This window comes from Barbus barbus (assembly GCF_936440315.1).
Source record: "Barbus barbus genome assembly, chromosome: 18".
In the NCBI taxonomy this organism is placed as follows: domain Eukaryota; kingdom Metazoa; phylum Chordata; class Actinopteri; order Cypriniformes; family Cyprinidae; genus Barbus; species Barbus barbus.
Window position 1 is genome coordinate 15,902,799 of NC_136746.1, and position 17,682 is coordinate 15,920,480.

Below are 17,682 nucleotides of genomic sequence, written 5' to 3' on the forward strand. Positions count from 1 at the left end.
ATTAAAGACGTACACTGTAAAAAATAATTCAGTGGCTTTGTAAATATCACAAAAATAAAAACTTGTATTTACTTAATAAAATCTCTGAATATCATTTAAGAGATTATTTGAGTTGGGATTACCAAAAGTAATGTGTAAAAAATCCACAGTTTTTTTTATCTGAAATTTACTTGTGCTATTTAAGTATGTTTGAATTAAAACATTAAGCATTTAACTAACAAATTATGTTTTTCACATGTCCTTAATGTTTTTTGTACATTTAAATGAAAATATTTGAGAATGATGCAATGAAACCTGTCAGTTTTAAGAACCAGAATTATTACTCGTTTTCTATCAATTTTTTTTGTATTTTGCATCAACTTAAAAAAATGAGTAAGTTTCGCGGCTTTTTGTGATCACGTGGACACAAGGACTTAAAAAAAATGAGTAAGTTTCGCGCTTTTTGTGATCACGTGGACACAAGGACTTAAAAAATTGAGTAAGTTTCGCGGCTTTTTGTGATCACCTGGACAACGATCGCGCTGAGAGCCGAACGACCTCTTGCTGGTCTGAAGAAGCCTTGAAGAAGGACAACGGTTAAAACCACATCGAGATTGATTTAAAATACTGGTAAGTAGTCAATTATCAAAAATGAATGAAATATTGGCTGTGTTTTCGGGTACAAAACACGTCCGGTGTATTTTTTTGAACGCTGTTGTGGTTAATAACTTTTTGGAAGGGGCAAGCATGTCTAGGATCACTATGACTTTGTATATAACGTTATAAGTTATATGTTTTTGGCATATATATTTCATACCACCAAATATTCAGCTAAAACACGGTTAATACAGCTTGGAAACTTGATATGTATGTAAAAGAAGCCAAATATTCCTCCCACGGACAGGCAACATAGCGTGTCCCTGGGAGGCGAAAGGGGCTGAACTGCCTTGTCGGGTTCGTCAGTTTATTTAACGTAAGTTACTTGGGTGATGACTGATGAGCGTATACGAGTAATTGCAGAAAACAACGACTAAAGTTAACGTTACTAGTCTATCTGTAGTCCAGCAATTGCAACTAAACTGGTGTAGCCATAGATATATCTATATCTGTCTATGGGCGTAATGTTAATGAGGCAAATCCCGGTGCGCTGCAGCGTCAGTGGCCCGTTGAAAGAGACCATTTTTAATCGTCCGTCTCTCTGGGTGAGTTCCCACCATGTCGGAATTGCCGAAACTACAATATTACTGTGTGTATAAAGTTACCATCTCTTTGTTATAACTTGTAATTACAACTTGTGATCTCGATGCAAATTTTTCAGAGAGCTTTTTTTTCTTCCTGATTTGTACCAAAGCACCGCAGAAACGGAGTCACTCAAAATGGCGGAGGCATAGCGAAGAAGTTATTAGTTATCGAGTTTCTTTTTCATCCTTATCAAAATCAACCATGGTTTTATTGTAGTTAAGTGTACATTAGTAATGTTTTTGGCAGATTTATTACCATTTGTATAGGGCAGTTTTACTACAAACACCATGGTTTAAGATATATAACGTATTAATGTTTGATACCATGGTTAATTTGTGTTTACCATGGTTTAACTACAGTAACCATGTTTTTTTTTTTTAGTAACACTGGTTAATTTTCGTAAGAGCAGTCAACCACTACCTTACTGTTATTAATGAAGTGTAAAGTTATGAATCTTATGGCAAAACTTGAACATTTGTTTTACAGAACTGTATTGTCTTCAACTTCAGCTTCAAACTTTTCTATTGTCTTCAACTTCAGCTTCAACTTTAAAATAATAACAAAAGGCAGAAGGTAAGTCCAGTTTACTATAATTTTTCAGTATAATTATATTTTTAAATGTAGAACATAAGCTTGTGTTTCATCAACCGGTCAATTTATAGCATGCAAATTCGGGCTGTTTTTGGCCAGACAAAAACTGCACACTGTAAATCCACTCTCTGACAGCAGGTGACAGAAACAGATATGGAACAGCAGTGTTAGAGCTGTTTTCCGTAATCTCTGTTGACCTAGCAGCATTGTGATAAGAACGCAACTTTATTAGGTATTATTACATGGAGTGAAGATGAAAATAAAATGCCTTCGAATCTTTTCTGAAGACAGCCAGAACCTTCAGAGGTACAATCATATAATTAATTAATTCATGTATTCTTTAGTATAATTCCCTAATAGTAAAACCTCCCAGTTTTCCGCCATGTTTTGTTTTCACACAAAACAAAAGTTCTCTGCATATTGTTTGCATGTAAGACCGTTACTTAAACTTAAACTGTTACCTTATGCTGGATCGTATTTATTTATCCTGAGTTGTTCAAATCATGGTAATCGAATACGGCTTTAATTATTAAGATATGAAACTGTAATACTAACCATGGGGAATTTTATCATGATTTAACAAACCATCCCTATCGTTCCATCCCTACGTGGATGCATTTACTCACTTGTCAGTCATTTATGCAACTAAACAGTGCTGCAAGATCCAGTGATAAGCGTTCAACTTTGTTGCAGTTTTCCAATACAAACCACAAATGTCTCAGTGATTTTAAACTAGTTTAAAGCCAAATAGATTTTTATCACACTGCTGCATTCAAAAAAGGTGGCGGCTTCAAGTAACGTGGATATAATGAAACTGTAAAATGTTGCTACTCTGCTGGCTAATTCATGATTTAAAAGGGGAGTGAAATACTTTATAGTATTGCACATACACATACATACTATTTAAAGCAGGGTTCTTCAACGTTTAAGGGTGAGGACCCCTTACGTGACAGAGACATCGAGCAGGGACCCCCAAAACAAAATGTGTCAAGCAGAGCTAAATAGTAAGCATACCTTTGATATTAATAGAAACTAATCCTATTATGACTAAGAATAAATTATAGTTATGTTAAGACTGCAGATCAGAACTGGGCAATCATATACATGAAATAAAAAATCTGTTATGGTTGACATTTCATTTTTTGATGACGATATATACTGTCACACCGCCTTGTCTTAGTTGTAAGTAGAAGCTTTTGAAGGGAAAGGCAGCAAAAAAGAGCTTTCTCTTTTGATTTTATATCTAAAATTGTTCTTTTTGAGAGCTAGTGGCTAGTTATATTTGTTCTAGTTTCCTTTCCGCCTTGAAATTTACCTAGCATTAACAACTATGGCTTTTGAGAACCCCAGAAATGTGACAAGGGTCTATTAGTAGTGTTAAAGGTATAGTTCATCCAAAAATGTCATTTGTATTTTGATTTGCTTTCATTTTTGTGCCTTCTAAATAAAAAAGAAATGTCTCCGCTTTCTATAGCCAAATATTTTTTCCCCTAACATTTAAGCGTTGTGAAATAATCTAATCAGAGTGTTATATTTGTTTTTAAGAAAAAAAGCTCTCCAAAGATTAAAAACCATTTCAGTGAATGATCTTTATTCTGACATAAATTAAATAACACAAGTACAAATATTATGCAAGCTGTTGGCATCTTCTCGCCGTTGCAACATGGGTCGTTACGTGAGAGATGATGACGATCAGTGAACAAGAGTCTATTTTATCTCATGTTCATTCATGTTAACTTTCGATAAAATGCGCATTTTAAGATAAGGAGATGATGATTTACTCGCGCTTCGCTGCTGCTGTGTTGAGTCGGCAGGCGCGCTCTATCCACTCACACACTATAAAGAGCAAAACAGCATTTAATGTTTGAATTTCGGGATTAAAATAATATACTGTAATTTGGAAGCCGATACTATCTTCACAAGCAGCTCATTATGACTCAGAATGTTAGAGTGTGTGACACAGGCTTGTGTGAATCAGTGCGACGCGGGCCGATGCTCTGCTACAGGACTCCACGACAGAGAAGGCCGGTGCAGCGCTGTTTAAAAAAAAAAAGACAGGCTGTTTGAACCAGTGATTTATTTTTTTCACGTCGGAAGATGTATTTAATCTGAGATGAAGCAAATATATTATTGCGGGAATTTCTCTCATTCTAAAAGTTAAACTTGCAGGATCCCTGCAATCCCGCGCCGAAATTCAAGCCCTGTGCAGCGTGCATCCTGTTCATGTAAACGACGCATGCTACTGGTGCTGCTGTTTACGTTGAACACACACGTGCCAGCACATGCTTGCGTCATTTTTGCTTTCTTTCAACACAAAAAGTATTCTCGTTGCTTCGTAACTTCACTGTTGAATCACTGATGTCACATGGACTATTTAATCGATGTGCTTGCTACGTTTCTGGACCTGGAAACATTTGGAAAAACATGAGGGTGAATAATTAATGACAGAATGCTTGGGTGAACTAACCCTTTAAATTAGCCTTTTAGCTCCCTATGGTAACAATGTTTCTTATTTCTTTTTTGTAGTTGGCGGCTTATGGGATGGCGATGTAAGATCTGCATTTTTGTGGCTTCATCTAAAGGTGCACTTCTCAAGCATTATCGGGTGAATCATGGTACTTTTGGTCGTGGATATTCAGTACCCTGCTTTTATTTAGACTGTCCTTGCTCCTTTAAGACATGGGGTGGTCTGCGTACACACTTGCATAGATCTCACAATTCACAGGAAACTGAAGAAAGTGAAGTTGTGCAATCTTTCAGATGTACAATTTGTGACTCATTTCATTCTAATACAAAAGACTATTTTCAACACCTTAATTCCCACCTGAAAAGACATGAAACTATTGAATGTGTTTTTAAAGGATGTGACTTCAAGACAAATGTATATGGGACTTACGCCACACACAAAAGTAGAAATCACAAGTCCTGTTCTTGGAAAGATTTTAAGACTGGTGTAAATGCAGACTGTCCAGTTTTTACTGAGAATGAAATTTATTCTCCAGCACTAGAATCAGATAACTATGTGGACATAGATACCTCTGAAGAGTTGGGTTGTGAAAGTGGCACTTCAACAAGTGAAATTGTGAGAAATATTGGTTCTATATTGTTAAAACTTGAAAGCATCTATAATGTCTCTGGAAAATGCATTGATGACTTAGTGGAACAACTTCAGTTTATCTGCACATCTTCTACTCAGTATATTCCAAAGTTAGTTAGTGATTTCTTTACAAAGAATAACTGTGCTGTTGAACAAGATCTTGTCAGTGAATTAGTCGACAAACTGTGTTACTCTAATCCTTTGAATGTAGCATTTTGTCCTAATGGTCCCTTTTGTTCAAAATTTAAGAGGGAGAAGTATTTTAAAGAAAACTTTAGTGTAATTGAGCCAGTAGAGTATATTTTGGATCCAGAGGAGAATTGCAGTTTTCAGTATGTGCCTGTCCTTCAAACTTTACAACAGTTGTTGAATAATCAAGACATTCTGAACAGTGTATTGACTAAACATTCAAATGCTTCACAGTTGACATCCTTTCACGATGGTACATATTTCAAGCTAAATGCATTGCATGCTAAAGAAAAGCACAGTATTTCACTTATACTCTACATAGATGATTTTGAAATCTGCAATCCTCTTGGAACTTCGCGTAAAAAACACAAAGTAACAGCAGTTTACTGGGTTCTTGCCAATGTACCATCTGAACTGAGATCACAACTAACATCAATTAATTTGGCTCTCCTTTGTAAAGCAAATGATGTAAAAAAATTTGGCTATGCATGTATTCTTGAACCTCTTTTGAAAGATCTCTCAACATTAGAGGAGGATGGCATTTTTGTGCCTCTGGTTAGTTCTAATATCAGAGGTACTATTTTTTGTGTTTCAGCCGACAATCTTGGTGCACATTCTTTAAGTGGACTTGTAGAAAACTTTTCTGGACATTTTATATGTAGGTTTTGTATCGGGGACCATTCTGACTATCAGCAAAAAGAAGTACACTCAGGAGCTTTTCCACCAAGAACAAAAGAGAACTATGATTTACATGTCCAGTCTGTAAAGGGAAACCCAGCACTGATACATTGTTTTGGTGTGAAAAAATGTTGTCCCATAACTGAGAAGTTAAGTTATTTCCATTTTGTTACCGGTTACCCGCCAGATATTCTGCACGATCTTTTTGAAGGCATAATTCCATTCGAATTGGCGCTATGTATTAATCTGTTCATCCAAAAAAAGTACTTTACCTTGGAAGAACTCAACAATTTAATAACTCAGTTTCCGTACAAATGGACTGACAAAACAAATTGCCCTCAACCCATCTCAGCAAAATTGGTCTTGCGTAAAAGTATAGGTGGCAACGCACATGAGAATTGGACATTATTAAGACTGTTCTCCTTTATTATCGGTGCAAAGATACCATTAAATGAACCAGCATGGCACGTTTTAATGACATTAAAAGATATTACTGATCTTGTAGTAGCTCCTACTCATACGGAAGAGACTATTTGCTACCTGGACACCCTGATATCAGAACATCGCCACAGGCTTTTGGAAGTGTTCCCTGGGCAAAAATTAATTCCAAAGCACCATTTTCTGGAGCATTATTCAGAATTGATAAGAGGGTTTGGTCCTTTGGTTAGCTTCTGGACTATGCGCTTTGAGGCTAAACATAATTTCTTTAAGCGAGTTGTTAGATACACAAACAGCTTCAGAAATGTATTGTTGTCACTTGCCTCAAAGCACCAAATGATGATGGCATACCATTCACAAGGCAATGCTTCAAAACCTGCAACATGCGTCACTAAAATAACATCACTTCCAATAGAACTGCTTGATATGGACATACAGCAGTCTTTCAAGGAAGCACATCCAACACACAGCACTGTGAAGTTGACGAGTGTGGTGATACACCATGGAACTAAATATGCTGCTGGGATGGTTTTGCCATATGGATCAACTTGTGGTCTTCCAGATTTTGTTGAAATTTTACAGGTTGTTTTTGTAGACAACAGTCTCAGTTTCATTGTGAAGTTGCTTAACAGCTGGTATGATGAACATTTTAGGGCATTTTTATTGGAGTACTCTGGGAAATTGACCCTGCTACAGCACAGTGAACTTCGTGACACACATCCCTTGACGGCATATTATGTGGGAGGCAATCGCATGGTGACATTAAAACGTCACATTGTTTGCCAGTGTTAGGTGAAAAGACTGCCTTCATTTAGGCTGTTTTTTTTTGTTTTGTTTTTTGTTTTCTTCTTCCAGATGGATTTGATTTCCTTGAAAGTTATTTTAGAAGACCGGATTGAGAAGCTTACCTTGTCCTCAGGAATTCCCAACACTGTAGAACTGTTGCATGAAACTGTGAAGGAGACATTTGGACTCATTGAGGATTTTACCCTGCATTACTTGGATGAGGACTTTGGTGATTACTTCACACTCCATTCTACCAAACAGATTAAAAACAAAGGGACAATTAAAGTTGTGATCAGTCCATCAATAGTACTTACACTGACTACTCTGACTGAAAATCAGACAGATGCAAGAAATTCGAATGACAATTCAAGCTGTGAGACTGACACAAGGGCAGATTACCAGATGAATGTCACATTGTCTTCAGAAGATGGTGTTATACTATCCCCTCTGGAAAGCCCTAACAGGGCATCATGGCCAGATCAAATTATCATTCCATGTTTCTCTGTGGCAGTGGAAGCAGTACTGAGGAATGCCAATGAAGAATTTGTCAAAGATGGTACTGTCTTGAACAATATTCGTGTCAGATCTGAAATAATGGAAAAATTGGCAGACTACATGTACAGCTTCACACCCTACCCGACAGGCCTTCAGATCGGTGAGGTGGCAGAGGCTTTAGTCAAAGCCCATCCATGTCTAAGAGAACCAGGCAGTCGTAATGGCTGGACCGGATGGATGTATAGTCTTAAGTACAAGATGGGAAATTACAGGTCGAAGCTCAGAAGTCTTGGATTTCCTGAGGTTGTCTGCAACTCACTTAAGAACAAGTGCCCAAATGACCGGACGCCTGCAAAGAATATAAAGAAAGCACGGAAAGGAGAAGTGGTGTTCCTCCCACGCTATCCCACAGGAGACACTAAGGAACAGCAAGAGCTGAATCGAAAACAACTAATTGCTGAATCAAAGAAGAAAGACCGCACAGCCATCAAGGACTTGATGTGCAAAACTTTTGCACATAGAAGACATGATGTCATCACCCTACAGATGAGCATCAAGGACATAAAGGATAGATGGCCTGCCTTGTTTGATGTCTCACAAGTGAGTAAATTAATTGATTGTAGCAGTAATTAAAAGTTTTACATCCTATTGAATGCTGTATGGTCTTACAATCCTGTTCTACTTAAAGGGTTAAGGTCACTGCACACCGAGTCTGAAATTTTCACGTTAAAAAATTTTTTGGGATCAGGTTCGATTTTCTGTGTTTTCGCATCCGTAGCATGCATTTTGACAGGATGGGGAATACGGAAAAACGCATGTGACAATTTAGGACTCGGTGTGCAATAACCTTTACTCCCGCGACCCGGCCCCGGATAAGCGGAAGAAGATGGATGGATGGATGGATGGAAATTTAAAATTTTGTCTTTAATCACTTATCCCCATGTCGTTCCAAACCCGTACAGCTTTGTTCGTCTTCGGAACACAATTTCAGATATTTTGGATGAATATGCTGTTTTCGTTCAAATCAAAGCGTAAACAAACATAGACTATTTTGGCGATGTATTTCATACTTTTCTGGGCCTTGACAGTGTTATGTACTTGGCAGTCAATGGGACAGTCACAAGCCTCCTGGTTTTTATCCAGAATATCTTAAATTTTGTTCCAAAGACCAGCAAAGCTTTTACGGGTTTGGAACGACATGGGCGTAAGTGATTAATGACACAATTTTCAATTTGGGGTGGAGTACCCCTTTAGTATACTGAGTTAATTTGTTTTTCTGATTTGAAATGTCAATAGACTTTTATTGTCTTTTCCAGGTCAGTGCAGAGTTTCAGAGGATCACCACAGTGAATCTTGAGCCAAAATTCATGTCGAAGTTGGACTTCTATACCCCCAAACTGCTGTCCTTATTCCAAGCGAAGAAGGGTGCTGCAGGAGAGCGACATCAGGCACAAATGAGCGTTCTACTTCAGGTGTGATGTTATTTTTAGGATTGTAACAATTCACTCAACTCATGATGCCGTATAATTCACGATACTAATTTCACGACAATTTTTTTTAACAAAATGAGATTTGTCAAATTAGAAATTAAAAAGGTTCCTTTTATTAGTTCTCAGACAAAATACAGCACAATTCTTTGTGAAATTAAAATGTCAAATAACAAATTAAATTGAGATTTTTAAAACAAACCCCAAATCAAACGAATAATGCAAATTAAAAAAATCTCTTCATATAAACAAAGGCTTTGTCTGTGCTCTTTCCATGTAAAATTAGAGGCGACCACTGTATTTTAGTCACCGTCCAAACTAAGATGCTGAACACAGACAGCATGAGCAGTTTTTAATCTAAATTGGATTGTATCAAAATTAAGCAACAACTGAATGGTCTGACTTTAGTTTTGTGAAACTATACTAAATAAAATATCTGCATGAAACAAAAACAGCAGATAGGCTGAATAAGAACGCAGATTCACTCTCTGCCAGCAGGTGGCTTTTTTTAGGAACAGGCAATACAGCTCAGGGTGCATCATTACATCCCTAATTATTTTTGAATTTTGATTTATTCTTGATCTATTTTTTTATTTACTTTGCATCAAATAACAAATATGCAGCACTCACTCATTTCAGATAAAATTATTTAGACGTGTTTTAGTTTTTAAACGCATACCTTTTGCTACAGATACGCCTATCATTTACACTACTCCGGCGTTTTCGAGGTCGAAAACAGAGACTTTTGAAAACACTGCAGACCCCGTTTTAGTTCGAAAACTCCAGGGTTGCATTTCAGTGTAAACGGACCAAAACGAAGACTTTTGAAAACGATGGTGTGGCTGCCCACATTCACTGTGTATCCTTGACGAACGTGTAAACAATAACATCATGCTCATTGTTGTACTCTTATGTATGGGTTGATTCCTCATTCGACTGCTCATAGTAAATTGAGGCATATTGTTGTAAGACATTCTGTTTTACAGAGTGGAATCCCCATTGAGCAAACACGAGAAGTCGTCATCTGTTGTCTCATTGACCATCTAGGAGAAGATGCATGTGCCTTGATCAAGAACTTTGAGGTTGGTATAGTTAATGGCATTCAGGGGGCATTCACACTGGTCATAAGGTTTGAGAAGAAGGTCTGTCTAGCAGTGCTTAGTTCCAAATTGAAAGCATGAAGGCTGTCTTTATAGATGCTACAGTGAATTTCAAGTTTCGTGTTCCGCCACATCCACTCAGCTTCACTAAGAAGCATAGTTTTAGAAGAAAAATTTCACCTACATATTGGATGGCACTAGGGATGGGAATTTCAAGTAAAAGTAATATTCTAAAATCACTGGGAATTATTTGATTATTATTTGAAAATAGCACCCCTTCCCTATATGACGTTATAGTGTTACACACCCATAAACAGAGAGAGAGAGAGACCATTCACGCTTTTAATCTGTATGATAACAAACTATTCATTTTATTTAAAGATAGACTATAACGCTTACCTCTGCTTACTCGTCACCGCCGCAGCAGCTCCGAAAGCAGGGAATTTTTAGACAAATATAATCGTACAAACTATTCGATATTCTATGACTAAATCGACTAATCAAATATTTGAAAATCGTGACCCATCCCTAGATGGCACCTACATCTTTAAAAACACAAGTTTGTGATCATAATTATTTCAAAATATTGAAATAATTGGTGTTAGAGCCCTGCATTTCGGCTGACACTTTTACGCCCCTAGGGCCGTGCTTCGGGCCAATTTTCACGTCATAGTCCAGCTGCTGACCCTGTTTTGGGTTTATCCATACTTTTATATTGTAGACACCCATCGATTATGATGAAAACAATTGCTGCGCTGGTAGAAACAGCACGAGGCCGTGCTGCCGCGACTGAGAGCGGCTCGACGGTGATTAGTGTCCCGCAGCAGCAGTGTGCACAAGTGACCTCAGTGCAGCTGAAGAGTTCTGTGTTCAAATACATGCAGTAGGCTAAAGCTTGCTGCAAAGCCCCAGCAAACATAATAACCACGAATGTGTCTGTGGGAAATAGTAAGGAGATATTTGAATTATTTACTAATAAACTAATGTTTTCTGAGTCGGTGTCGCAAGGATGAAGCTGCTGATCCTGACTCGCCGTCTCCTCACTAGACGCTGCACCTTTAGAGAGAAATGTATCTTTATTGATTATGATTAAGATTCTAATAAGTTTTTGTTTTCTCTTTTTTTTTTTTATTATTATTTTGTTAAGTGATAATTTAACCCATTTAGGCCTAAAACGCCTGCTAAAAAAGGCCTTTTTATGCCTAAGTACTTTTCTGTAAACCCCCTCCCAAAACCTAAGGTTTCCAGAAATATTTGTCAAAATTTGTCAACGCCTACTAAAATCTTAATTTCTCAGGCTCTATAGCAGATAAAAACATGGAATAAAAAGCATTTGAGAGCTTACTTCTTTGGCTTTCAAATTGACTGACTTGCTTGGCCATAATCTTTAACTGAATTTTTTTTAAAAATCTATAAACAACAAAAACATCAAGAATATTTAGAAAATCAGTACAGATCCGTTTTTATTTCATACTTTTGAGGTACCAAAGTGACAAGTGAACATCACTGATACAAAGTTATAGAAAAAAAACCCCAAAACAAAACAGAGGGTTACTTCTTCTTTACATAACAATTTCAATATTAATTTGTTAATTTTGTTTCTTGTATTTTTGGATGTCGCCTTTGATAAAAGCGTCAGAGAAACCATAGCACTAAGAAACCATATTCATAACTTGATGAAAAAGTTTATTCTGCTCCTCAGACATCATCATTATTACTGTCATCCATCATGAGCTATCATTTTCATTTTTATTTATGTATGTTTTATGTATTATCAGTCATCAGACATCACAATTATCATCATCCATCATAAGCTAGCATTGTCTATTGCATCCTATTTATTTTGTATTGTTGTTATCCATAATCATCAATTATTATCAATCATCATCTTTAGACATTTATTCATTTATTGTCATTAGTATCAGCATCAAATTATAACACACACACACGCTCTCACACACACTCACACAGACACATATATATACACACACACACACACTCACACAGACACATATACACACACACACACACTCACTCACACAGACACACACAGACACATGTACACACACAGACACACACACACACACACACTCTCACTCACACAGACACTCACTCACACAGACACTCACTCACACAGACACACACTCACACAGACACATACACACACAGACACACACACACACTCACACACAGACACAGAATGGAAGCCAACGAAATTGCGCATATCCTCCTCGTCCTCTCGAAACATCGCTAATAAGATCCACTGCTCTCTAACTACGCGGTCGGCTGGTACATCTAAATCATCATTTGAATCTGGTCCTGTGTCATCCTCCATAACTTCATTAATATCACTTCCTTCACTTGAGTCAGTCATGACGGATCGCTAGCACGGTAAATGTCGACCAAAACAGTAAAGACAGTAAAATAAAACTGTATGTGTAGGCTTATTTCGACCAATCACAAAGCATTTTACTAGTCACATGAGTTAAAAAAAATCCCTAAGCATCTCTGTCACTCACCCCAAGAATATTTCGGCCAATTAAAGTGCATATAATTGGCCATGTGCCTTGAAAAAGACGACATCGCTCAAAATGACGCAGACGCGTTTGCCGGGCTTAATGGTGAATACGCACAGATGTGTGATCCGGTCTTAAAGGTAAACACACACAGATGTGTGATCCGGTTTTAAAGGGTTAAAGCTGTCTATAGATATATTTATCGTGTCTCTGAGGCATGTATTCGCTCAGCTTTGGTTCATTTTTGTGAAACGCTCCTGTTCAAGACGTTTTATAAAATAACAACCTTTTGTTGGTATTGTGAGTGCACACAAATAAAAGTAGACCCTTTACAGTTCCCAATGATGTATTACTCTTACCTTTTATCAAAAAAAAACAAAAAAAAACGGTAGGCTATTTGAAGTTGTTTCCACTGAAAAAAATGCAAGTGTTTGCTCTGGTGCCTCCATGTCCTGCAGAGCACGCTTTAGCTTCCACTCCCCGCACAAACTTAGATATAGGCTAGAGCACAACATTATTATTATTATTATTATAGTGCAGGGTTAACATTTAAACATTGTTATATGCTTGAACTGTTTTAGTATATCTATAGGTTTTATTTTAGGCAACTCATTATATATGAGAAGGCTAAATTGATCAAACATGGCTATGATCAGCTCACTGTATGCCGCTGGCCACTTGGTCGTTACTTAAAAAACAAATAAACTTATATTTAATGAACAAATATGCTCTAAACGTTTTTCTAAATTAACTTAATAAAAAAATGAAACAAAATATAATAATTTTGCCATTACATACAAAACTGAACTATTTTAATAGCCGAAACAGTAGTATAAGCTGTTTTAGCAGAAGGGGGTAAAAAAAGACCGGCTCGGGTCGGTAATTCTGACATGCTGTTGGATGTGGGCTGGGATAGGGCCTGAGCGTCTCGGGCCAGAGCTGGGCTAGGGCCTAAATCTGAGGCCCGTGCAGGGCTCTAGTAGGTGTCATTCAAAATCTTGTGATACTCTGATTAAAAGTATTTGCAGAATCATGGATAATGGTTTCCAACAGTAAATTCCACTGCTCAATAAGAATATTGCTGTAAATTGTTGCAGCGTCTCCCATATGGCCATTCTGACAGGGCTTGTGTTTATAATAAGCTTTGGAGGGTAAACTTGATGTATGAGATTTAACTTTAGTCATGATTTGTAGCACCTTGAGGATGGTCTCCTTCTCCAGGTCATATGAACCATATGATCTCTGCCCTTGTCTTGTAACATACAGGCTGAATATTATCTCTAACCTTATTCTTTATATTTGTCTTAAGGATGTTGCTTATCCGCCAACTGGTGTTCAAGAGGAATTGGAACAGGAAGTGCTGAAGATTTACCAGCTGCAAAAAGATGGCTCAGTCACTGATGTAGGCATTGTGATTGAGGGCATCATGGTCCTCAACAAGCTTCATGATCTTAGCAGAGCCTGCTGCTATCTTCTGGGATTGACCTATGCCTTGGACCTGCGATACCCCAAGAACATTAAATATACTTTGGAGGTCTTCCAGAAAATTTTCCTGGATCTGGATCCACTGAAGCTTTCTACAAAGGTTCAGAGACTAAAAAATTACCTGATTGCGTGATTGCCTAGTTAGTGATGCATCCAAAATAATGTGTGGGTACGGTGGATATTTATTAAGAAATATTTTTGTTGCGTTTATATATTAAGTATATTTATATATGATATAATTTAGATGAATATAAATATATACATGTAAATATTTTCAAAATATACACTGTATGTGTGTATATTTATATATATACATAATAAATATACACCGTACACGCATATGTAAACACACTTTTTATTTTGGATGCGATTAATCCAAATCAATCGTTTTGTCTATGGTCCATGTGCTGTTGCACATTGCAATGCAATTGTTAAAATACATTTTGGGTGGGTGTGGTCTTTAATGTAAACAAAGCCTCAAGACCGTTTAATCTTCGACATGCTAATAAAAGTTATTTTTGATAAAGTTTGTTTGCAAGTTCCCATATGCAGAGCTCTGGCTAAAAAAGGTCCAGAGACTAAAAAATTACCCAATTGCCTAGATTGTGCTGTCAAACGACAAATCGCATCCAAAATTAAAAGTTTTTGTTTAGATAATATATGTGTGGGTACAGTGTATATTTATTAAGAATATATAAGTACACACACATGCATGTGTATATATTTAAGAAAAATGTTTATAGATTAAGTATAATTATATATGATATAATTTATATGAATATAAATATATACATGTAAATATTTTCAAAATACATGCTGTATGTGTGTATATTTATATATACATACTAAATATCCACAGTACACACTCATATTATGTAAACAAACTTGTTTTGGATGCGATTAGTCGGAATGAATCATTTTGTCTATGGTCCATGTGCTGTTGCACATTGCAATGCAATTGTTAAAATACATTTTGGGTGGGTGTGGTCTTTAATGTAAACAAAGCCTCAAGACCGTTTAATCTTCGACATGCTAATAAAAGTCATTTTTGATAAAATTTAGTTTGAAAGTTCCCATATGCAGAGTTCAGTGGCTAAAATTTTCATGTTTGGGTGAACTAACCCTTTAATGACATTGTTGTTGTCGTTTAATTGGAGAAGTAATGGGTTTTAAATGTCAAAAATTTTAAATGATTTTTTTTTTTTTTATGGATTTTGTGAATGAAATATATGAATTTCGTAGTATCCACAGTTCAGTGACTAAAATGTATTCAAGTCATTTGAAAAGTATGGAGTTATGGTCAAATTGGACAAATAAATGTTTAATTGAAACTGTTTTGGTTATCATTTGGTTTTATTATACATATTGTAAAGCACTTATGGAGTAAATGGTAAATACAGTTTTAAAATATAAGTAAAAAGTAAAGGACATTTGTATATACTGCATGTTAATGAAATCTAATTTTTTTGTGTTTTTGATTTACTACTAAATTACTATTGCATTGCTTGAGGATTTTAATTATAATTACTCATTTTATTTATGAGATCATTTAATCTAATTATTTTAATCTACTTAAATTTTTATTGTGTTTGATTTTGAATTACTTTTGCATTGATTAATTATTCTAATTATTTAAATCTACTTAATTTTTTTAGTGTGTTTTATTTAGAATTACTATTGCATTTATTAAGGATTTTAATTATATTTGCTAATTTTTATTTATGAGCTCAATTAATCTAATTATTTAAATCTACTTAATTTTTTAGTGTGTTTGATTTAGAATTACTTTTGCATTGATTAATTATTTTAATTATAATTACTAAATTTTATTTATGAGCTCAATTAATCTAATTATTTAAATCTACTTAATTTTTTTAGTGTGTTTTATTTAGAATTACTATTGCATTTATTAAGGATTTTAATTATATTTACTAATTTTTATTTATGATACTAGTTAATGTAATTATTAGAATCTACTTAATTTTTTTAGTTACACTCACTTGACTGTTAAAGTATATTTAAATGATTTCACATCTTTAAAATTTACTCAATATTTTTTAGTGTAAAAATGTTTCACCAAAAAAATTGAGTAGATCATAGTAAAAGTTTTTACAGTGTAGAATAAGATGTTTTCTGTTCTGAGATACAGCCTGGAGTGAATTGCAAAAACGTCCAGGGAGTTTATGGAAAATAACGATCTCCTAGTGGCTATAAAAGGTCAACATGATTTTATGAAAGCTCCATCTCCATAGGGAAATAACAGCATTCTCATAATTGGCTGCTGGACTGTATAAAAACATGAAGTCAATGACTACTCTTAACCTTGATTGAAAATACAATAACATTCAAAAACAATTGGATTCCAAAGGACAAGTTGTAATATTTATATCGGTGCACAATTTAAACATGTCAACACTCTCACTGAGCGATTCATCCTCAAATACAAGGCCAGCTGACTATTATGAAAATAAACCTGCAGGCATGCGTGAAATATGGTAGAACATGAGAAATAACATTGGAACTCTGTAATAAACACACATTGACGCATGTTGTTATAACCTTTGATAAATATGCAATTCTAATTGTCTTCCAGAATTTCAGACAGGAATCCATGCTCTGTGAGTGTGAACAGAACCGTTTCCATCTTATATTAATTATTTTTATGACCTGTCTGTATATGTGCACTGTGGGCAAATGTCTTTTTCCCTCTACATTCAATGGTTTGTTGTATCTAAAGGCCTACATTTGAGCATTCACCCGGGCTAATGAGGCGAATCTGTTTTTCAACAGACTTGGCCATCGTCCACTGGTCTGATCATCCCTGCCAGCTCCTGGGTGCTTTCTGCCCCGTTCTAGTCCTTCACTTACATGCAAGACCCCCTACAGACACCATTTCTAGGGTACCCACTATTACCTGACTGCTGAACAAAGGAAATGAAAGTTGGGAAACATCAAACAGGAATGGCTGCAGAGCTTCTGTGAATCTGATGAAGGTGTTGCAACCCTTGAAGATCAAAAATACAAACCAGGTCATCTAAAGCAGTGGCTTCAAACCACGTTCCTGGTTCTGGTTCATTTTGAATGTCCGTTTTGACACACCCATTTCAGGTCTTGGAGTTTTTATTAATGAACTGATGACCTGAATCAGGTATGTTTGAACTGAGACATGCAAAATGTGCAGTGTTGGATGTGCTCCAGGAATGTTGTTGGGAATCACTGTAATATACAACTATGGAGCAGTTGTGAAACAGCTCCACCATCAGTTTTCCCAACAGACACACATCTACACAGAGCCAAGTGTCACTTGAAAAGCCAGAACACCAGTCAATAACTTGTTTTTGGATCCCTCCACTCTAGGATAGTGACTGACATGGCTGTCAGCAATATGAAAGCACAACTAATGATAAAACACCTGAAGAATGTCCTTTTTGAAGAGACTCAAGTGCTTTTTTCAAGTGAGTTTTTTTTCTTGAAAATACCTTTAGCCACCAGATAATTTCCTTTGATCACAATCATGATGTTCTAGAGATTTTAGCTCCGACCTGCTCCAACACACTTTCCTAGAAGTTTCTAGTACAGGGGTGCCCAAACTCTGTCCT

The 17,682-nt window shown here is 36.1% G+C and overlaps 1 protein-coding gene across 2 annotated transcripts; it reads left to right on the forward strand.

The window, feature by feature from the left end:
* Positions 1-476: 476 nt before the first annotated feature.
* Positions 477-9,187, forward strand: LOC306884357 (uncharacterized protein). Of its 2 annotated transcripts, none has more exons than XM_079440146.1 (4): positions 477-609; positions 1,708-1,794; positions 4,339-8,095; positions 8,812-9,187. In XM_079440146.1, exons 3-4 carry the CDS (start codon positions 7,070-7,072, stop codon positions 8,971-8,973), a joined length of 1,188 nt encoding a protein of 395 aa, XP_079296272.1. In that variant the 5' UTR covers positions 477-609; positions 1,708-1,794; positions 4,339-7,069; the 3' UTR covers positions 8,974-9,187. The 2 variants fall into 2 exon arrangements, with proteins under 2 accessions (XP_079296272.1, XP_079296273.1); XM_079440147.1 differs by having other exon boundaries at positions 7,070-8,095.
* Positions 9,188-17,682: the final 8,495 nt, after the last annotated feature.

Coding starts and splice junctions, on each gene's coding strand:
- LOC306884357 (XM_079440146.1), top strand. CDS start 7,070: ATGGATTTGATTTCCTTGAAAGTTATTTTAGAAGACCGGATTGAGAAG. Junction 8,096..8,811: donor CCTTGTTTGATGTCTCACAA/GTGAGTAAATTA, acceptor TGTCTTTTCCAG/GTCAGTGCAGAGTTTCAGAG.